Source organism: Vidua chalybeata, chromosome 3, assembly GCF_026979565.1.
Source record: "Vidua chalybeata isolate OUT-0048 chromosome 3, bVidCha1 merged haplotype, whole genome shotgun sequence".
Lineage (NCBI taxonomy): Eukaryota > Metazoa > Chordata > Aves > Passeriformes > Viduidae > Vidua > Vidua chalybeata.
In genome coordinates, this window is record NC_071532.1 from 95529281 (window position 1) to 95553114 (window position 23834).

A 23834-nucleotide genomic window follows, 5' to 3' on the forward strand; every position below is an offset into this window, starting at 1 on the left:
GTATGCTCTCTTAATTGTTTCCAATTACTGCACTTCTTGTCCTGGAAACAGACTGTGCTTGCCTGTGCTTGGCACCTATTAGCAGTGGCCTCAGCCACTGGAAATACAGTGGCTACATTTCTGTGCATCCATCTGTGGATGCAAGACTTGATTGCATTGAAACCATGCTTGACTTGCCCAAAACTTGCAGTTTCACTCTACCCAATGAAGGAACCTGGCTCATTTTTCCAAAAAATAAAGAATTACCTTCTCTCATTTTCCAAGAGCCTGATGGAGCTTCTCTCAAAAAGAGGTGGATCTTTTGAGTTTGCTAATCTGGTCTTTTATGTCTAGCCAGGAACTCTTATTTGCACAGGACAGTGCATTTCTTTTGTAAGTAACTAACTAATGTTAGTTATTTACACATTCATCATTCTCCTAAAACAGTTATTCCTAATCTGCATGTTAAAACTTACCTGTGGAGTAAGCCAAGTAACTTAAACCAACAAAACTTCCAAAGAATATTGGTTCAGTGCTCAAACTACTGTCTGTAGCTTTACTCAACATCAGAGATGTGATGAGGAGATGTGATATTGTACTTACATTTATATTATTTATATCATATTTATGTCTAGTTATAATTTCTTTCCCTTTCTTACCTGGATGCATATGAATGAGCTTTCGAGGGTATTGTGCTTCTCTGGTTAGTGGAGGAAGTTTGTTTATTCCGTTTAGAAGATAACCTGAGTGATGCCTGAAAGTGGGTATTAGAGAGACCTGGGATATAAAAAAGTCTCCTTCTCATTTTGTTCATTTTCTCTTGGATAAAATCAGTCATATTCCAGGCAATGTCTGCTTGGACTTCTAAAGAAACCTTTACTTTCATGTAATGTATATGATTCACTTAAGCTTGTTCTTTTAAATAACACAGATTTTTTTCCAAGCAAAAGATGCCTACATGACTTTAACAACAGATTATGGGTTTATAGAATCACAGAATTATTAAGGTTGGAAGAAGACCTTTAGGATCTTCAGTCTTTCTTAGATAAGTTCAGTCTCACACGCCTGTAATTCCCCAGATCCTCTGTTTTTGTAGCTGGGGATCACATTTGCTACCTTCCAGGCACCTGGGACCTCCCCATTTAGACAGGGCTGACAATAAATGATGGTAAGTGGCTCAGTGAGCACTTCTGCACCTCCCTCAGTACCCTTGGCTGGACCCCATCCAGCCCCATAGTCTCATGATTATCAAACTGATGTAGCAGGTCACTGACCATTTCCTCCTACATCATGGGGGCTTCATTCTTCTCCCCAGTGTCTTCTGATGAACACTTCAGATACCTATCTTCCTATGAAAAGCTGTAGTCTTTAGCAAAATATACTGCTTGCTAAGAGATCTGAATGTAGTAACAAAGAATTGTGAATGGCAACCACTGCCTTGCTTTCCTGTTTCACTGATGCTTCAATTAAACAACTCATCTTGGTAACAAGATTGATTTATGGCGATTTAGAAGTAAATTTTTTTCATTAATCCCAATATATTTATAATAATAATAGCAATGGTAGTAGTAATAAGAATAATAATGCTGCCTCACCAGTATTCCTGGTTTAACATACCTCAGTTGAGTAAGTACTCACTACACAGAAGCCATACAAAATGTCACCTGTAAACCACAAAACCTTTGGCTTCTCCTGCACTGTTGGACATGCCAGGTAGCTTTCACATACTTACAATGCAGCAAGGTTGAAAAATAGATTACAAGGACAGAGTAGTACCAATACCCATAGAGAAGCAATGGTCAGAGTAGTAATAAACGTGCAACTGCTTTTACTGTAACTTTGATGGCCAAGACAGGAGAGGCTGGGAAGGAAAAGAGGATAAATCTCTATTATCTATCTGAAGACAGTCTTAGCTTCAGTCTTCGCTACACAAGGAAATGTTATTTTGGTTTGCTTTACCCAGAACAGCACTTCAATATATTATTACACCTTCACTAAGGAAACCAAATGAAGTCTGCCCAGACTACTAGCCAGGGAGATCATTCCCAGCTCCCACAGTTCCTAATGTAAATTCAGTCTCCACTCATTTACTACTGAGAATTCCCTACTAGCAAACAAACAAGCTCTGAAGCCTGAGTGCTTTCTAAGAGGTGGGGGCTCTGTGCCTCTCAGAGAGCAGCACGTGCCAACACACCACATGATATGATCTTCTACCAATGTTATTCCTTCACCACCTCTGGCAAATAAAATAGTTGCACTTTTAACATTAGCAGAAGCCACTTCCTGATACAAAGGCAAAACCCAACTGGTCAGCTGATTCCAAACAAACAGCAGCTCCCATTCCACATCCCTACCCAGAAGGAGCTGTCACCTCATAGAGGAGTGACTGGAATATTGCATGAGAAAGTCTTCCTCAACCTGATACCACACCTTTTCCACACTGGTTCCATCTTTACCATGTAACAGATCACACATACTAACTTTGAGAGGAATGAAACTTGAAGACAATGAACAGAATATGAAGAACTTATTCCAGTGAGTTTCTGTTTATAATCTTTTATTAAAATGCATGGCTTCTCGCTCATCTGGCCCCAGTTTACAATTAAAAACTCTACAGTCATCTTTGGACTGCTGCATCTTCTAGGTGGCTCCAGATTCTCCTCAGAATTTTTTCTGTACTCTTTACACTCCACCTTCAACATGTGATTATTCACATCCCCAGAAAGGTCTCAAAAAGGTTGTTAACTTACAAATTTTAGTTTCATACTTTGTCTTAGGTATTAAATATTTATTTGAACACAGTGGTCTTAATTAACGTGTGCTGGCAGTTTAAGTTGGGTAGAGCTTTATTTCCAACATATGGCCAAGGGCTTCTATATCCAAAAGATGGCAACATATTCTGTCTCTCCTCCATTAATTGTTTTTTTTTTTCTTTTAATTGTTTAGTATATACAGGAATTGTTTAGTACATAAAACTACAGCTATTCCTCATTGCATGAGAACTTACCTAGCTGCACAATAATATTGTTACCATAGAATAACTGCTCAATCTCCCATTCCTGAAGCAATGTCATCTGGGAAAAAAAATAATTAAAGAATATAAAAACCAATGGTAACATTATTTATCTAATCAAAGAAAGAAAGCTTTTATGGCCACCCCAAGCAAAAAGGTTTCACTGATACATGCATGTTTTACTACATAGCCTGGATTCCACATCAAACCACCAGTTAAAAATGCATCTTCTCTTCAAATATAAAACCACTATCTACAGCAAAAATACTCCCTACTAATTCTTCTGGTCCACAATAACAGACTATTTTGTGCATTTCAAAGAAACAGTAAAACCAACTGTAGCCCTGAGAACTGGGAATTTTGCATGGAGAAATCCTCACAAATCAACCCCCTGACATCAGGAATGCATAAAAAAAGACATTATATGTCCTTATATAAAGACTGTATTTTTAAAATGGAAACAAATGTAAAAAAAAATATAAGCCAGGTTTTTTTTTTTTACATACTGGTATGACACAAATTGACCTCTGTTGTTTTAACAGATCTAGTTTTGAGGTTTGATTTCATTCAATTTTGAACACTCTAAATTTTATGTTTTACAGAAAACCTGGAGGAAAAAAAGTCCAAATTCTTCTTTCATTTACTAGAATTTTTTAGTTCAGCACAGTATTATGGAAAAAATATGAGAATGATGATGGAACAGAACTTTCCCACATGCTCTTTTTGCAAACTAGAGACAATATTGGTATAATGTCAAAAAGAAAAAAAAAATAAGCAGTCTTTTTTAAGTTGAAAACTTCCCTATACATTGTCTTATAAGCAAATTCACAACTGATGCACAAACCTTTCCTAACAGATCACCAGCTGTTGGCTTCGTATATCCCAGTTTGGCCTGGATGATTTGGATTTCAATTTCTTTGCTAAGCATTGCAACAAACGTTTATTAATGTCATTAGAATTTCAGGCATGCCAAACACTTCCTCAACCATAATTGAACAACTCATGAAAGAAGCTAACATGTCCCATGTTAAATGTATTTCCATCCCTAGTGGGATGAAACAGATTGGGAAATGGCATTCCCTACTATAGACTTGGCTCTGCCTCCCACAGCAACTTTCAGAGCTGGAGCAGAATCAGCTAGAAAGGGAATAAACTGATACTGCAAACGCAGGGTAGAGTAACCAGCAAGGAATGGGGTAAAACAGGGATCTGCAGAGCTCAGCAGTGAGCTGAGTTTTGCCTCCCAGTCCTGAGGTGCTGGTTACTGACACCTCCTGCTGTGAGGCAAGGACAGGAGAACAAAGAACTAATTGAAAAGAGGACCAAGATCCGTAAGATGTAGGACCAAAAGCCCGTGTTGCTCTGCTCCCTGCTGGAAGGCCAGTGGCTGTACTTTCAGGTAACACTGGTCTCCCTCCTCTTAGCACTAATGGCCTCTCCTCAACTCTCTTCTGTTAACAAAGGATATGCAGCAAGTCGGGCAAACATCTGCCCCAGGCTCAGTGTTGTTGTTGCCTCAACACTAGTGCCTAGAGCCAAGCCTGGCTCAAAGCCACAGGGAAGCACTGGAGTTCAGATTTCAGCATGAAAGGATGACAACAAAAGGATTATATCCCAGATATCATCTACAGCCTCTGCAAACTTTTACAGTTGGAACTGGCAGAGGGGGCCTAATGTGAGCTAGTGCGAATCCTTCATTCCAGCTAGGGTATAATTATATGGTTCTGCTTGACAATGTGACATAGCAGGGGCAATGAAATATCCATTTCACAGTGAGGCCAGAATGACATGGCTACTATGGATGGTTAGGCTACTTAATTTATGTCTCAGAACTCATTTGAATTCATTAAGAATTGTCTACTATATTCAACCTTGCTATAGATAGCTGCTTATAAATTTTATAAGAAATAAACACTTTAGGCATGGGCAATTTATTTCGTCCTGCAACCAGACTATCTTTTGTGAAATTGCACTCTACAGACAAATATTTACAATATCTAATTTATAGAAAGCATGAAAACCAAAGACTTCAAACTGTTTCAGAATGGTAGACAGAAGCAAATACATTAGAGGAAGAATAAAAACAAACAAACAAAAAGAAAACACTTAAGGTATGGAAGAAGGTGCCTCAAACAGTGAAGATTAATGTTTTACAAGAAAGCCACCTATCACTTCCTGTGCTTTCTGTATTTGAAAAATAATTAACCATGGGGTGGCATTTTTAAAGAAGACAACAAGGCAAACATTTCCTGAATTCTTACAAAGTAAGAAGGTAAATATGTGAAGACTTGACTGGAATGAAATAGAATCCCTCAACTATGAGTGCATTGTTTCCTGTCCTTTAAAAACAGACTAACCCAGTGTGCACTTCATTAGTATTCTAATTGTCAAGTAGTGCTCAGTGGTTGTCTCGGGCTGTCTGATTAAAAATTAAACAAAATTAATTTTTTCCATTACCAGATGCATTGAAGGTATGGGGTTTTTTAAATTTTTTTTTTTTTAATTAAATTCCCTTCCCAACACTTAGGATCACATGCTATCATAGTGGAGCGGTAACTCACTGTACTTTGCAAGAGTAGACCATGAAAACTACTTAATTCTGAATTTCAGTGCAGAGGTGTTATTCTTATAATGCACTGCTGCTGTTCTGTTCAGTTCAGCTGATCTTTGTGCTCTCCAAACGTGAAAGAAAAACTGATAGGACTGTGGCTACAGAACATGGCAAACAGCTCCATGACCTGCAACTAGCTGTGGTGCACATAAGACAGCTTGTTTTCACCTCTAAATGGACACTGTGCTTTGGTAAGGATATTCTTGTGGATGTGATCTTGGCACCTGAGCAGACTCAGGCATTTATAAGTAAGATCTGGACACTGACAAAGTAGTCTCTTCCAATTACACATTTATCTAACATAAAACTGTACCAACAGGTGTTCCCCTTAATCATGAGGGCATCACTAAATATCAACAGAAAACAGTGTTTCAATAACGCTAAAAAGGTTGCCCTAAAAAGTGAATTTCTGGACAGAACCTCAAGACCCTGGCAAAGCTTTTCAGGCACATCCACAGACATCTCTTCAATTTACTCAAATAACTTAAACCATCTTGTGCCTTTGTTTCTTATAATTACAATAGGGATCCTTCTTTCTCTCTTTTAAAGTTAGATACTTTGTAAACAACATTAATTGAGTTATGTGTACAGACACTGTAGTTGTAGAGGATAAAATTGATTCTGTGTTCAGAATACCAAGATTAACAGGACCCAGAGTGTTCCTAAGACACGAGAAAAATATACAGTTATTATTTTAAGCTACAGCCAACTAGAATAACATGCCAATCAGTTTGATCAAGGGCAAGAGAAGAGTCATGTTAGACTTAAGTTTTTTGAAACTTAGACTATGATACATTGTTTCATTGATGTTAAGCATGCTGGCAGTGACATTAACTATAGCATTTATAAAACTATTTTAAAAGACCAGGAAAAGTAATGAACTTGCTAAAATGTTGTACTGAACACACTAAGGTTGCATTAACAAACACCAAAACCTTCAGAAAAAGTACTGAGTGAACCTAGTAAGACAGATTTTCCTTTGTAATCAGGCTCTCTCATGCTGGGAACAACATACAAAGACAAATACAGATAACGTGATCGAGTCAGTTCTTTTTTTATTTTGGAATACTGGTGGTTAAAAATTTTTATTGGCCAGGAAACAGAGCTTAAGAATTGCAGAATTCTTCTTAATACGACCCAATTTATGCTCTCCTTCAGAAATTTTTGAGGGCTGTCAGGTATTGCTATGATATTCAACTTTCCTGCTGTATTTCCATGTGGCTTCTTCAGTGTCTTAAGCACAGGCTGGTATGCAGCCACAAACACTAGGGCTGGACACATAATTTTTCAGTAAGGCTCAGCTGAATTCTTCTTTCCTTGTGGAAATGGTGGTCTCACTTGCAAGATTATGCATAAATATTAAGGACAAAGACTAGGAAATTAAATTAAAACCCAAGTTTGTTCCCTTGCAACAGGGCCATATCCATATGAGAAGTAAATGTTATTTGCAGTGGTGGACTGGAGCAGGTTAAGAGGAAAACAAAAGAGAGAACTAAAAGAAACAGGGCAACTCATTCAAAATTACTGAATCTATACAAGTAGACATCAGATGGGGCCATGAAGCTGAGTTAGCATGTATTTTTTTAAAATCAATTTATTATCCTTTTAGAGTTGATCTGAACACTGTCAGACCTTTTGTATTTTATACTTGATTGTCCAAGTTGTTACTCTTTGAACACAGAAAGTGTTCAATGCTCAAATGCTTCAACTATAGCCCTGTTAATATAGTGTTTAAAGGTATTTTATTATGGAACTAATAACAGCAATTCACATGGGATATGTAGTGGCATTTAATACTAGTAATCTTACAAAAGGTCTTAAGTATGAAAAGCTGTTCTAATGGAAATATCTTCATGTTTGGAGTTAAACAGCTCTGTGACTTTTCATGTCCAAATGTAAAATATCTACTACACCCAAAATTTTGCAGGTTTTAAATGAAAAGGATTCTTTCCTGCAATGAAATAGTCTTGGCACCTTAAAATAAAATTCAGCAGCTTTAAACATCCCCAGTGTCAGGTACTATGCTTTAACATTGTTTAATCAACAGCTGAGTAATCAAATAAACAGAGTCCAAGCATACCAAAACTTAAACTTCACCCACCTATGACTTCATTCCCTAGGCTGTGACTTTGCAAATGCTTTTTTGGGAGGTGAACTAAAGCGAATAGCTGGATTTGTAGTAAAGGGCACCTCTCTAGCATTACCATTTTTCACCAGAAACACCTACAGCTTCCCATTCCACCTATAAAGGAAACTGCCTACACTGCGGAGGAAGAACCAAGAAATATTGGCCTGCCCTGATGTTAAATCATTATGGCTATGACAAGCATTCCTACACATGATGCATGTGCAGCTGCAAATAAGGTCACTGTGTTTTCTCCTTGGCAGTTAACACTATGTGCTGAACATCTCTGCTTCCATTTTAAATTTACACTAGCTTCACTCCCTTAAAAATTAGATGAAAAATTTGCAAAGCAATTAGATTTCTATGTCTAATTAGAGAACACTTAATTCACTACTGGTATATTTCACCTTTCTGTCAGCTAGTTTAGCAATGACTTTCACATATTCAGAGTTTTCCATACTGCTGAGCTCCAAACTAATTTACAACCTTTGGATATTGTTATGTGCTTTGACAATAAATAACAGAATCCCCAGATTTCACACTGTGTTGTAAGGTGAGCCTTACGACACCCACATTTTCAGATAAAAATCAGAGCTGCTGGGCTTAACACAATCATGGTGTAGGCACAAACCAACTCCACACTGTGCCTGCAGACACTCCTGTATTTCTAACACAGGCTTCATCAACAGCTGGGCACAGGTAACATCCAAACCTAAACATTATAATTACTGTGAGAGCACAGAACTGTGGCAGTGTATATACACACACATGTCTGTCACCAGTTAGAGCAGATCAGTGTGGCACTGATAAAAATCAATGGCAATGAGCTTATTTAGAACAGACAGGAGCCTTGTCTTGAAAAACCTACTTTTTTGTCAATTACACAAATTTATTTTAGCAAAGCAGCGCTGCTGTACTTTCTAAAAGAATCTCATTAGTACTGGCTTAGCATTAGCTTGGTTACATTTGGAAAATCAGGATTCAATTAATTTGCTTATTGTAGTAGTATACCCTGGCAAAGACAGGATTCACTAAGAACTACTGTGGAAGACAGCTTAGTGAGAGTGTGCTGATAAAAAATATTATTTAAATAATCTCACTACAAGACAGCATCTCTCATCATGGATGCTGGCCAAGTGCTTCCAATATTTTGTGAGTTAGTGCAGCCAGAGGCAAAAACAAACCCAACAGTCACCAGGAGGATTTGTGGGGCTTCCCCTGGTAGCTTCCCATCCAAGTACAATGCCTGCTTTCTGAGATCTGATAACAAATGTGGCAGGGCTGCTGCTAAGAGGGTCACCATGGGATTATTTTAATGTTCACTGAAATGGAAGCAATTTATTACATACTGCAGTAGCATCGCTTTCGTTCAAATTATAAGAGGTTGCAAGCAGCCTTTTAAATCTGCTCTGCCTTTCCCTCTGGTCCCAGCTTACCTTCCAGCTTCTTGGAAGGATGACGCTCTGCGAAGCAGGCTTTGGAGGTTATACTAAGAACAGAGCATTCAGTAAGTACTCTGTTGACCTCCCAGAGCATGCAGGGCTAGAAACATACATCTGCATGCCTAAATTCAGTTTCCCCAATGGCTTAAGAAAGGGATGCATCTGTGGAACAAGTTTCACACTTACTTGAATATTATCATAAAACATTTACATGATTTAATTAGATTATGTAAATGCTTTACTCTGATTTGAAGCTTTGAAAATCATAATGTCATGCTCTAAATTATGCAAATATTGAAAATGCTTTTCACAGCAGCAGAAGCAAAGACACAAGTGAGATAGTCCTGCCACATGCCGTTCTGCTGTTCTCTACTCATGGAAGACCACACAGAATGCATTACTGTAATCTTGACTTTTTCTATTAGGATTTTCTGCACAGAGTTCGGTAGCTGAATTTTAGCAGGACTTCGTTATTTAAAAAATTGCTTTGTTACTATTTTCCAATACAAACTGAGTGCACCAGCTTCCTCTTCTTCAACACAGCAGTTCAGTGTATCTGAAACACTGAAGTCTGATGTTGATAGATTTCGATTGCCAAAATGGACCCTAAAGCATGGGGTCTCTAGGGTCACAAATCTTTCTATACCATCAGAATACCTCACCTTGGAACTCCTACTAGTAGTTCCCTGATATTTGGACACCCTCCTCCACAAACTGATGATCATGTCCAAAATTAAAAAAAAAAAAAAAAGTTTAAGTTTATGAAAAATCCTAAAATGTTTAAATTCTAAGGCAAGGCAACTTAGAGAATAATATGTCAGACAGAGAGAGAGATTTCTTCCCAGGGAAGTATGGCTTCTCCTCAGCACACTGTTAAAGGACCTACCCTACTTCTTTTCAGCCATGGGTGAGCAGAGTAGTTGTTGTGCAGGTCAGGTTATGTCACATGGCCATATCCATGCCAACACAAACCATCTGGGGTAACACCTATCTCTAGCAGCAGCCTGCATTCCTGGCTAACCATAGACTAAAGCTGTCCATTTTTATCTTACACAGGTTACCACTCTTAGGAAAGCTGCTCCCTCAGCAATCTCTGTCACCTTTGGTGTGCTGCCTGGCAATGGTTATGACTTCTGAGAACATTGATGGGTTGTTAGAAAAGGCAGTGTGTGAAAGTCTGGGGGGAAAAGCCACACAAAATAAACATAAAACTGCAGACAAAGGTAATCCTGTTTGTGGTGGGAAACATTAGCAGCTGTAGGGTTCAATGGGGAAAAGACATCAAAATGCAAAGGTCTAAAATCCTAACAGGACAAATGGAGCTGGAAGATGGCCACTCTACAACTCTGTTCCAAGCAGCAGAGAGGACAACATCTTCCTAGCCAGGAAAATTCACTTCGGGTGTATTCCAGACATAAGACCCAGACTAGTGCTAGACCCAACAGCCTGTTAAATTTTTGCCTGAGACAGGCACATGCCACTGCCTTTTCCCACATACCCTGCCCTGCTTGCAGCTCTCAGATTATCATCAATATCTTGTCCATGACCACAAGAAAATACTTGTCTGAAACACACTTCACCTGTTCCCTTGCTCTGCTTGCTAGGCTTGCCCATTATCTGCTGACCTCAGCCAGTCATCACAATACTGCTCACCTTCTGGTTTTACAGCACCCTTTATATTCAATACTCTTCCTAGGACAATCCACCTAAAATGACATTTTTTTCACCTATGTGGGTAAGTTACAACAGACAAATGATAAACTTGTAGGGACAAATTTAGTCTTAAAAGTTTCATAGAGCACTTTTCAGGGATGCATGAGTGCTCTCTTCACTATAAGGATAAAATTGATGCTCATCACTACTTCATAAAAAGTGAAAACATTCCATAGAAAGGCAAGTCATTTTGTAAAAACAAGTGGTAAGAATAACACCCTCTCAACCAAATAGTAAAGTGGTTTTCAAACACAAAGTAGTAAAACTCTCATTACCCTTCCCAGCAGAAACAATCCCACAATAAATAAATAAACCAGACCTGACTCAGCCTCTGTCATGGGCAATACCAAAAGAGCTCTAGGTACTTACTCTTTAGTTCTGACAGGTCTTAAGTCAGGTCATAAGGCTGTCATACAGGCCTGGCAGCAGAATTAAGTTGCTCTTATTCCAGGTCCAACAATCTCTTTCCTGTGATAGGAATCCTTGAAATGAAACTCCCTATCCAAAACTGCACCCTCCTGTGGTTATCAGACAAAATAAATTGAGCACAGCTGACTGAAATTATTCTGATTCAATTATTTCAACTAACCATATTTATCAGCCTCCTAAACTCATAAATCAAAGCAATCTCTGTTGGGAAATTCAAAATTGATGTGGCCCCGCCTGACTCAGAGAAGGCGGTAGGCATCTGATAGCCTTGAGGAGCAGCCTTGTGTGAGTTGATTGAAATTTCCAGCAGTATTAATCTTAATAACCTCAGCTTCCTCCCCACAGCCTATGTCTTTCTGTGCAAGCAGCGAGGGAGGAAGCACGGCAGCAATGAGAACTCCCTGCTTCTCTCCAGCTGACTCTGTTTTCTGATGAATATGAACATGTCAGTCATGCTCAGCCTTCACCCCTTCTCAGCTTTCAGCAATGACCAGTCCAAAACCTGCAGAATTTGTAGGACACAGAAACAGAAGCCAGACTACTTCTCAATAAAGCAGCATGAAGACTCAAAAACAAAAGCTTTTTCCTCTGCTTTATAAAAAGTGCCTGTGAACTGCAATAGAAAAAATATAAAGCATTTTTCTTAGTCATTCACAAAATAGATTGAAGATATTCAAATTGTATTAATGCTGAAAATAGGTAATTAAAACACAGATCAGAAATATGTATCTATCTATGAAACTGAGCTCAAGTAACCATCCCTCACAAGTGACAGGATGGTCAGAAGTTGTTGAAGTTCATTGGTGTTTGCTTTGTGATGGATTAAACAGCTTCCATTATGATGAGGCTTTCATTTGTGGCTTCCCCAACAGACTTTCCAATATTAATATGCACCAGATTTCTTCCACTTCACCCTGACTGACTCCTAGGAAAAAAAAAAAAAAAAAAAAAAAAAAAAGGCAAAATCAAAGCATCTATGGCTCCATCCACCTATCAGCTGCTATTGGCAGACATGTATCCACCCAAGCCTAACTCTTTCATACATGAAAAGAAATGTGTTATGCAGTCACTGTCATGATGATAAAGACAGATTCTTAAGAAGATGCTTTCCTGTTTGTGCATATCATTATCCTGAGTTGAATAATCCTTTGCTTGGAAGCAGCTTTAGATAGGTAACCTCTCAAAATATTATATGTATGTATTGAGACATGGCTGGAAGTCCTCAAGTGCTTTACCCCACAAAGTGCATGCTGGAAAACAGATCATTCCTATTCACAACCTTTGCAAAGTCAAGTTCCAGGCATTCTCCCCACTCACTACTTTCCAGGCAGAGTCAAAACTTGCTCATTACTTGCCTTAGCAGAAACTCTTTCAAATTATGAAAAACTAATAATTGCAGGTTTTTTTTCCTTCAAGTGTGTCTGAAGAAAAGTTCAATTTACCATTATATACTATGTTACACCTGGCCTCCTTGGAAAACAGTAAGGGAAATCATATAAGCAGTTGGGTTGGAATTCTAGCACTTCTCTGTAACAAAATGCATAATCCCCACTTTGTTGCATGAATGCGATCTCTTAACTTCTGATATTTGCCACTATTTTGACTGGTATTTATAAGAAAAATCTCTCAGTTAAAAACAAACAAATAAAACATTCATAATTTGGCTAAAATGTCCTCATTTTGAAACACATTTCCTTATCTAACTCTGTGCACTGCTGTTCCACAAAGCTCAAATATCAATACCATTTGTACTATTTGCCAGTCTTCCTTGTCTTCTCAGTCCTCTGCAAATGTTTAGAAGCTGGCAGTGGCTCAGAGTGAGTTTTTCTGCCAAGTCTGTTGCCACCCCAGGATTCAGCTCATCTAGACTTGCCGATCGGTAAGTGTGTGGTAACTTTGGGTTTTCCAAGGTTTTCCACATTCTCCTCAATTCATTCTGCTTAGGAGCATTTCCACAGTCCCTCCTGCCAAAATCTTAAACTCAACACAGCATAGCATCAGAATAAATGGACAATTTGCTGAGAAGGTACATTAGAGGGTCTTCCCTGCTCAGCCCAGCTGCTTGGCAGCTGTGCTTTAGCTTCAGGGCAATGGCAACCATTTGCCAGGCATCTTCACATTGGGTGCTTGCCTCCTGGATTTAGTAAAATGCATTCATCTTCTTTTCCCCAAAGCTATCTTCTGTGCTGGAACACTAAGACTCCCTTATGAAGCTGGAGCAGCCATAGCACCAAAAGCATCAAACAAGTTTTCTCAAGAGTAGCTCAGAATCCTTTTAGTAAAGGATAGTATGGAAGTTATGTAAAGTTAGTATGGAAGGAAGAGTGGGCTTCAGATACTTTATTAATCACATCTAATATCTTGAGATGTTCTGACTACAACACTCCCTTGAAGTCATAAACAGGGGGATAAAGACTGTTGTCATAAATAAATATTTCTGCAGATTTAACTAGTGTGACTCAAGAGTAACAGCCCACTTGAAATTTTCTCCCTGCCTCTCATGTTACTGGTAGCTCGGGGTTAATTACCCCATCTGATAACTTCACATCAAAAGGGAAAGAATAATGAACAGCTAAAAACCATAAACCCCTAGAATGTACATGCTTGGACTAATAACTTATGGATTAATAACTAACCTGCATGAACCATCTTCAATATCAGAACTAAAATGCTGCAACATAAATGGCAATTCTCTAGCACTTAAATCAGTTAACATAGGAAGATTAACATGGTAGAAACTTAAGGACTTTTAATATCATGGCCAAAACAAGCAGATAATATCATTGGGTTTTTTAATCCTTACCCCTGTATCCTTTTCTTCACTTACTGCCAATTTCTTTCATCTTTTCTATTTCTCTTTTCCAAGTGATCCAAATTTCCCTATCTTGTCCTTTTCAATTCACTTTTCATTCTATATTTGTCAGTCTTCCTTTTTACTTTTTCTTCTCCTCTGTCTTTTACTCCAAGTCTGTTCATGTCATTTTCTTCTCACTTTGCAAGATTCTCACTGACCGAATTGGCAGGTGGAATGAGCAGAAGCAATGTGCAAATTGTTCGAGGATCTAACCATGGCTTCATACTTTGGAGCACCCTTTATGGGAAGGCCAGGCTTTGTGAAAAACTGATTTGCAGTTTTCTCTCAGTCACTTTACATGCTATTCCAGAAATCACAGGCTTTCTGCAGCTTCAGAACAGCATTCATATCTCAGGCATCATAAGCCAATTTTAAGCACTTTCTTCATATCCTCTAGAAAAAGAAAAAATATCCTGGATATTCTCTGTGAAGCCAAATGGAAGCTCTGCAGCACTACAGACTTCTATCCAAATGCTTATCTTAATGATGATTACCTACTTTTCACTGCTTCAGTTAAATGAAAGGCATATAAGACACCACATGGTGTCTTAAGGGTCAGACTAGCCAGACAACACTGTTGAAGTCCATCTTCAATCAGCTGCAGAATTTCAGTCTCAAATACTGCCAGAGGTACCAGGCTGAAAGATTAAAAAATTCCAAATGCAGAGGCCAATCCAGAATTAATGCTTTCTGTTCCCTGCTGGGAAATTCTATCTTCTGGAAGGTTAATTCTTTACAAAGCACCATTTTAAACTAATTTAAGTGTTGCACATAATCCAGATCACATGATTTCTTCTTTCCACTCAACTTCAAGGTACAAGGTAAGGACTGTGGGCCTAGAGCAAACACCCAGACTAAGCCATCCAATGTTCTTCATTCATTCCAGTGTTGACAAGCTATTCATTAACTTCATTGGCTCCAGGACAGATCAAGCTCATTTTAGCACTAACACCACAGGAAAAGTCCAGGTCAGTACTGACTACTGTGGTTTGGTGGTGTGTTGGGTTTTTGGTTTTTTTTTCTTAATATTAAGTTAGCACCATTTTAGTTCAAATTAAACAGATTGTTATTTCAAGCTTCTCATTAAATGGCCAAGATTTGTATTGACTTGGATCAGTTTCACTTAGATCATGCTCAAAACCTTTATAAAATACTACAAATTCATTTCTTCTTCAATAATTCACTTTCTGTGGAGTAAAAATATCACATATCAAGCCATTTTGTAACTACATACCACAGACATATTAATATAGAATTGTGAAAAGAAAAAGATTTTCAGCACCAAACTTAGAAAGAAAAAAAATTTTAGACAGCAAGACTGACATTTTAAAGGAATTTTTAAGGAATACTATAACTCACTTTTTCAAAATCAAGACCTACTGAAGTTTCTTACCTGGACACAATCTGCAAAGAAAGAAAAATAATTTAAGAGGCGTTTGAAAACAGAGTAATTTTGTGCTTACCAATGGTGCTAGATGACTGTATAAACAGAATTCTCTGAGACACTGAAAGCAATCCAGAGCTGTGAGATCTGTCAGAGTGTGATCTGAACTTCCAAAGTAGTGATGGACTCCTTGCTGTACAGAAATCTGCTTCCCTTGGTCATTATTGCCAAGGAGTACTTTGCAACAATATTGTTTCCAAACACAATACTAGGATTCTATAAGAAATTCACCTGAGACATGAGAGTTTTCTGAAATCCCCTATAACACAACTCACAACAAAAGTAAATATACAGAAAGAAACATGCAAAGAAAAACACAGGAGCAATGTGCTGTCTTAGCTCTAGACACAAAACTTTAGAGACTAAGTTATTATTTTAAATTTCCATTTTCTACCTTTCTGGTAAATAGCATATGTCCAGGAAGTTAGTTAAAGACTGGACAACCACATAGGGATTCTCTGCCAGTCCTCTTTGTAGTGTCCACCAATTGATGGTTCAAAAGGATTTTTCTAAGCCAGGGATGCTGACATTATATTTAGCAACCTTTATTGGCTTCATCTTTCAATTACTGTTTCAGTTACTTCCAAGTCATGTAAGCTTTAACATTAATGAGGTTTTTTTTTGTTTTGCAGGGTTTTTTGGTTTGTGTTTTTTTTTTTTTTGTTTTGGTTTTTTTTTGTTTGTTTGTTTTTGTTTTTTTTTTTGTTGTTGTTTTTGTTTGTTTGTTTTGTTTTGTTTTTCCCTGGGGGAAAGGGTTGTTGAAGGCAAGTGCCATAGCTCACCTTCATGCCTGTGAAGGCCACTTTATTTTGTATGCTTTGAGCCACCATATGCAGATTACATTCAATAACCTCTAGTTCTGGTATCAGGAGAGACAGTGAACAATCACTCCCTATTCATCCTCTCCCTCTGCCACTTTTGATTTTACGGACTTTTATCATTCTGTCTCAACCATCTGCCTTTCAGTCTATTTAGTTATCCTCATACAGGTGTTGCATGCTATTCCTCATTCCTGTCACTCCATCTAAAATCTTTCCATTTTACTACATTGGGCTGAAGATAGAAAAACCCACAGCTATACACATTACTATGAATGCACATACACCAGAGATTTATGAAGATATATTATTTGGGGGGATTAACAATGCTTTATTTTCTTTACTTGATTGCTAGTAATTCCCAACATTTTAATTAAAATTTTGACCTCTATTAAGCTGATGTTTTTAAAGATCTATAAAACCCCCAAGATCTTACTTCCATGTAATAGCCCTCTTGGTGGTCCACAGTATGTAAAATAACTGTTTTCTTCCATATTAACTGCTTAACATTTCCTGCACTGAATTCCATCTACCATTTTATCATCCATGAGATAAGGTCATTTCATAATTCTTTGGTCATCTTTACTTCTCTGACCAGTTTCCCAGATTTTTCTGTAGCCCTTTTTCCAAAAGGTCGTAAGTATACTGTGAAGCACATGCCTAGGCACAGATCCTTGTGGACTTCCCTGGTAATTTACTTTTTACCACAAAATGTGAAGATTTATTCCTGCTTCCTATTTCCTTTTAATCAGTTATTTAACCATTTTAGAACCCTTCCTTTCATCCTACAGCAGCTTGCTTGCTCCAACAGCCTGGGATGAAACCTCAGCAAAAGCCTTCCTTTTCAGAAGGTCATTTCCATATTGCTGCCAGTGATGTACACACAGCCCAGATCCCGCTTTACAGACAGCTTTACAATTTTTCATTCAAATTGGACCTGCCAGTCCCTTCCTTTCCAGTGTTCATCCACTGTCTTCTTCCCTATTGAGTGATACACATATTTAGCACGACTAAAACAAAAGATTTCTTGATATTATTTGTTTACAGAGCTTTCCAGTTCATATAAGCGTACAATATTAAAGGAAATACAGCCACATAAAAATTAGCTTGAAATCTATCCTGCATTTATTACATGTTAAAAATCAAGTCAAATCCCACACAATGTTAGGCAATTTCCCCGTCACCTTCACATTGCCAGCCATATACACCACCAGACAAAGTTTCATTAGACCTTTATTGCTAATGTGAAGAAAGTTTTAAGGAGTTCTGCTGCATACCAAAGATATACTGCAGAGGTTTTTTCACTTTGTTTTCCAGAGGGGTGGGTGGGGTGGGTGGCACACAGGTGGGACAGACAAGATACTCAACAAGATTTTGTGTCTGATGAAAAGCTCCACATAAAAAGCAGCAGCCCAGCCAAGGCTTTTGACATTCAGACAACTGAAGTACTACTGATTTAGAAATGTAGCTCTTCTTACAGTATACAGGTGAATAGCTCATGCCTAATTACAGATTGAAATGATTTGAAATAGCACAAGTTTAAAATATAAATGCAGAAAATCAGATAATCAGAATTTCCAATGAAACATTAATTCTGGAGCAGATAGGTAACATCATTAACGCAAATGCAAACAATAGTACAGAGGATTTAATTGGATTACTTCACTCCTATGAATTTTTCCAAATAAGCTCCTTAAGAAAGTTAGAAACAGAATTCAACTGTCATCTCTTCCGGATGTTTTGGCCTATAGCAGTCAGTCATGCTCTCCAAATGTGATCTCACTGAAGCAGCTCTGTGGACACAACAAATCACATTTGAACACTTCGATCCAAGAGTGGGTAAAGACAAGCAGAGGTGAGCAGCACGCTGTCCCTCACCACTAACACCAAGAGTTGCCATAGCAACAGGAGGAATCACTGGAAGAGGTTGGTATTGATCTTTCCATCCCATGTTCATTGCCATTTCTTCAGAATAGTCTTACATAATGCTACCACAACCAACACTGTCACATATACCCAAGTTCTGAAGCTAAAGGGAAATAATAGTGTTGAAAAGGCAGCAGGGAATAGTTAATTTTACAGTTAGCCTGGGTACACAAAGAGCAAGCAGCAAATCTTCATCTTAGTGCAAGCTTGGCTGGGGGAAGACAGGAGGTCAATATGTACAGGAATGTTTCACCATGCCTTCCACCTACGTTTGAAATTTCCTGAGCATTCTCCTACAGCACAGCATCTGCCTGCTCTCAGCATTTGTAACAACACAGTAACCGATGTCTAGGTCACCTATTGCAAAAGGTAGGATATAGGAAAGGATATTTTGTGCTTAGTTGCAAGCCTTTTACATCATGCCAGCATACTGCAGATTGGCACGGATCCAGAAGGGTAAGAAAGTCTAAGTAGACAAATATTAAAGAGATTTTTCAGGTCAACAGTAGCACAGCTCCAGAGTCCCTCACAGCACAACTTAACCTATAAATATGGGGTAACACATTATGTGAGTATATCAGAAATTTTGGTAAAGCCTAATATTGTTTCCAGTAACAATACATAGCTGAGACCTACATTTAGTTCACAATTTGCAGGATGTTACTTTGTTGATACTACCATAAGGCTCAAATGAAAAATTATTTTGAAGGTTTCACTTTCACAAAAACATTCCTTCTGAAGACATGCAAAATGGGAGAAAGTGTTTAAAATAGTAGATGGTATTAAGAAAGCCTTTTAAGACCACTCCCAATTGTATTTGAAGCCAGAACAGCTAGCAGAACCTGGCCCTAGATAAAAACAGAAGGCTGCTTATACAAGAAATGTAGAATATTATTCTTGAAAACAAGTAGATAATTTCTGCTACATTGTCCCAGTTTTGTATCAGCATAATAACATTTCTGTAATTCATTATATTTGCATAAAGCTGATGTAATGAAGCAATAGTATGGAATGTACCCATTATCACCACAAACTTTAGAGTTCACAAAGTGATTAGCCCCTTATTCATCTAGGTAGCACAGTCTTCAGAAAATGCATCATAGTTTCTCAAGGCAAATACAAAAGACAATATTACCAGTAGAGATATTCCTAACAAAACTGTAACTTTTTTACTTAAAAAAACAACAGATCCTGAAAAAAACCTTTAACAATACCTACCAGTTGTGCACATCAAGTTAATAACTTCAGAATAACTCAAACAAGTTATAACAGTATATGATATTTAAGGGCTCTCGGAACCCTGTTAATAACCAGTCTCCCATCATAACTTAAAGATGCAAATAGCCACGGGTCTGCTGAGGACCATTCAACTGCATATACGCTATCTTCATGTTCTTCATAGGTAGCTATTACACTGTCCTGAAGGGGCTCTTTAATCCTAAAATTGAAAACAAACACCAAAAAAAAAAAAAAAATAGTAAGGATTTGTGAACACATTTGATTTCAAAGGTCATATTAAGTGTCACTAACATCTAGATATACTTATAAATCCCATTTAAAGTATAAGAATGCAGTAGTAGGTTCTAAGGGAGTATTTTATACCTTATGTTTGCATGTACTTATGTCTTACATGAAAGCGAAGTCAAGTCAATGCAAAAGACCCCATTTACAGGGATAAAGTAACTCTTACTCTAAATTTCAGTGTATTTCCTGTCTCTCAGAACCTATACTAAGCATCTCTCTCTCTCTCTCTCTAAAGCAAGTTAAACTACCTGGCATGATCTAAATGCACAGCTTTTTACAAACATATTTTCTCTCATCATGTTACATCCCATCCTCTCCCCCTTCATTGTTAAATGAATTCTTAAAATAATACACAGTCTTAGAGATATGTAGATGGGTAAGAAGTTGCAGTCCCTAACATCAGTCTCTCTTGTGCTGCCATCCTGGACCCATTCTCTCCAGAATTATGGAAGGGGGATGAAGCCACCACTCTGAACACTGATTTTTTTCTTCCATTGCTAAAATTATATCAGCACCAGATCATCTACTATTGTATACTCCACCTCCCACTGCAACAACCAAGCTCCTGGTCACCTACATCATAGGAGAGACACAGATTGCCTTCTGCATTGTAAATATTCAAGAGATTTAGGAAACTCTCTGAAGTCCAAACCACTCAAGAGTCATTGATTGTACTCTGCTAACTGAGCACAGCCCTTCTTGCCTCCATTCCCAAGGCCAGTCTCTCCTCTCAAACCATCACTACAGCACATTATTCTGTAGCTACAGGGTAGGGGAGTTTTCAGAGGATGACCTTAGAGCTCCCTTCAGCCACAGAGAGACTTGTTTCTGTCTCACAAGAATCAGTCAGTCCATCAGAGACATCCCTCTGCCTCCTAGAAACAGCCTTGCAGTACAGCTGCAACTCTCCTCATGGAAAGCAAAGGGCCTTGTGAATGCCACTCAATCATTTAAACAGATGCTGCTACTAGAGAAATGAAGTGTTGTTATTGGCTGCCTTTGCCTTTTCCTGCTGCTCTCTGAAAGCATGCAGTTCTGCAATCACAAAGCCTGGATGGAAGCACAGTAGGATCTTTTGCAGGTTATCGCTGCCCCACCTAGCCAGCTGAGCCAGCTGCGAATCTAACACTGCAATTAAAATTCAATTGAGTTTAATGAAGAAACCAAAAGCAGACTCATACTGTAGAATAGCTTCAGATATGTATTTTCAAGCATTTCTACCATTTACTTGTGCTACATTAAAGGTCAACTAACCAAAAAAGGTCACAGCACAACCAACACCCAGTCCCTGGTTAATTGCAAAGAACAAGCTTGTTTTGCAGTTCTCCTGAATATGAACTTTGGTACAAGCCAAAGCCAAAGCCAAGCCAAAGCTAACAAACAGCCGAGCTAACAAACACATACAGACACTTCATCTCCTGCAACGTGTTTTTCTAACTTCCTGCTAACTGATGTGCCTGGTTAAGTGAAAGTTGGTCATGTCCCCAGACAGCAATGTGCTTCATGCAGTGCTCACCCACTTACCCACAACTCCATTATTCTGAAGGTTTCAGATGTCTCTCTGGATAAGCAGGGGAGTAATGCACAGTGCACATGGCTGTCAGGGGACACGACCGACTTTCAGCTAACCAGGAATCTCAGTTAACCAAAGACTGGATAAACAAGGACAAATAAGCTTCTAGATTACACTAGTTTCTGTATGCTCACAGTTGTTTCAGTGTTTCATTTAAATAACACAGCTCATCTAATGTAATTTACAGGAGTCATAAGGGGAATGAGCATTCAGGAAACAAGCCTGTAGATGAATTTCTGTTTGGCATTTGCATTTATAACTACAGTTTTTAATTGGGTTTTATTATTGTCTATACACTGAATTTCCTTTTACAACATAACAAAGACATAAGGAGCTGACTTGTTTGTGGTGAGTTTTTTCCTCACAATAGGAATCTCTTAGAGGCAGACTACCTTACCTGATGCTAAGAGATTTCCAAGAAAACACCTCAGATTTCTCTGCATTTTGGTTATGTTTGGTTTTTTTTGGTAATCCAAGAATAGACTGAGGGCACTATTTTTGAATCTGTATCAATCTAGGGTACTTAGAATTGTTCTGTTCCTGAGTCACACAATGATTTATGCACCCCAAATAAAATTTTACATATCTTTTACATATATTTATTTATTAAAGAATCATCTCAGATTAACAAGAAGAGTAGCTGTACAGAGCTGGATATGAAATAAACTTTCTTCTACACTACTTTAATGTATGTATAATTCACATTGTTGCCAGAACACAGAGATACCTGGTTTTACTTAAAAGCTGCAGGCTATGGGTATAAAACCAGCTGTGTATAGCTATATATATAGCATGCGTGTACAAAACAGCTATGTACAGCATGGATAGCTATGCTATATAGCTAGCTCAGTGTACCACAGATGTAGGTGTTTGGCCTACTGATTCCATGATTGAGAGATGGTGCTGTGCAAGGCCAGCAGCTATATTCAATGAGCCTTGTGGGTCCCGTCCACCTCAGTTCATTCTGTGATTCTGTGACTGTATTTGATAGCATACTTGGTAATCCCTTGTTACGCCTGGCAAGCTTTGTAAGCTATTTTCTTCCTTGTCCGAGATCTTCTTGACCCTTAAAATGCTTCTTTAGTTTCTTACTCTCGTTCCTATTTTGAAGATTTTATTCTGATCAGACTAAAATACCTTTTCTTCTATATGTTCTTGCACTGCATCAAGTGACAATGCACCACATTCCTTTTGCCACCAAAAAATCATAATATGAAATGTGCAGTCTCTACCTACATCATGCATAAATTTCAGACCTGTGCCACACAGAGCTGAAAATGGACTGTGTTTTTTCTGTAGTCTTATTCAAGTAGCATGACCCCAACCAGCTTCTATGAAAGGAGCGAAGCTTTTATTTTACTAGATAACTTTGAGGTTAGTTGTGTTACAGATTCAAGAAAGAAGCCTGTTCAGCCTTGGATAATTGTTTTCATGTAGAAAGCTGTTATTTCCAATTACTTCTCATGGTAACAACCACTTAAGTTTGCAGTGCTTGCAATTCTGTTTTGTCACCACAGTGTTCAATAAAATATGGTTTTCAGTCAGCAAAAATCGTTAATTCCTTATCACAGTCAAAATTAAATCCTCTTTAATCTAAAAATCACTATGAATGGAAATAAATCAATCGAGAAGCAGCATGTACTGCAGCATCCAAAAATGAGTCCTGAAAAGCACAGCACTGGATTCTGGATTAAGCCCATGGATACAATTTCCTTTTGACTTCAAGAGAAAATTGTTTCTGGTAAGATTAGACAACACACTGCTTGCCTTTTCACTCACTTTAAAAAGCCTGAATACAAGTTTATTTATTCTTGAACACATTTTTTATAGATAATAATTGGCCATTCATACTATTCAAAACATCATAATTTTTTTTATTCAAAAAAGAGTTTTCTGAACTGTTTCCCCAGAAAAACAGGAAAAACATATTTTTATAGAACAGGGCTCATAGATGTCTTAACATGAAAAATAAATTAAGGAAGGTATATTTATTGATGAGGGTTAAAGAAAGAAACACTACAGGAAAACCCAAAGCTTTTAAAGAAAACATTCTTGGAACCAAAAAGTGCTGCTGCACAACATTTTGATCAGCTTCTTACACATCCAAGAAAGTAGTCCTGAATCCAGGCATTCCCCAAACCAGAAACTATTTAACCTGTTTTAATTAAATAGATCTCTTGGTTGATTCCATAGCATAATCCTACGACTTCTCAGTTTCTCCAAGACATTAATATCAAAAACAAAATAGCATCAAATTTAACACTGCTGACAGCTGTGAAAATATCCTGAAAGTCTGCCTCAGCACGTTTGGCAAATACTTTTCAAAATATCAACTCTGACAAATCTCTCTCCTGAAGTCACAGATGCATATACAAAGGTGCTA

At 38.0% G+C, this 23834-nt stretch overlaps 1 protein-coding gene across 2 annotated transcripts in view; it reads right to left on the bottom strand.

The window, feature by feature from the left end:
• Positions 1 to 17530: 17530 nt before the first annotated feature.
• The window catches only part of EIPR1 (EARP complex and GARP complex interacting protein 1), a 75371-nt gene continuing 69067 nt past the window's right edge, over positions 17531 to 23834 (bottom strand). For both annotated transcript variants that reach the window (XM_053937606.1, XM_053937605.1), the window contains one exon: positions 17531 to 19792. In XM_053937606.1, coding sequence (XP_053793581.1) covers positions 19618 to 19792 — 175 coding nt within the window. In that variant the 3' untranslated portion in view covers positions 17531 to 19617. The remainder of the gene's footprint in view (positions 19793 to 23834) is intronic.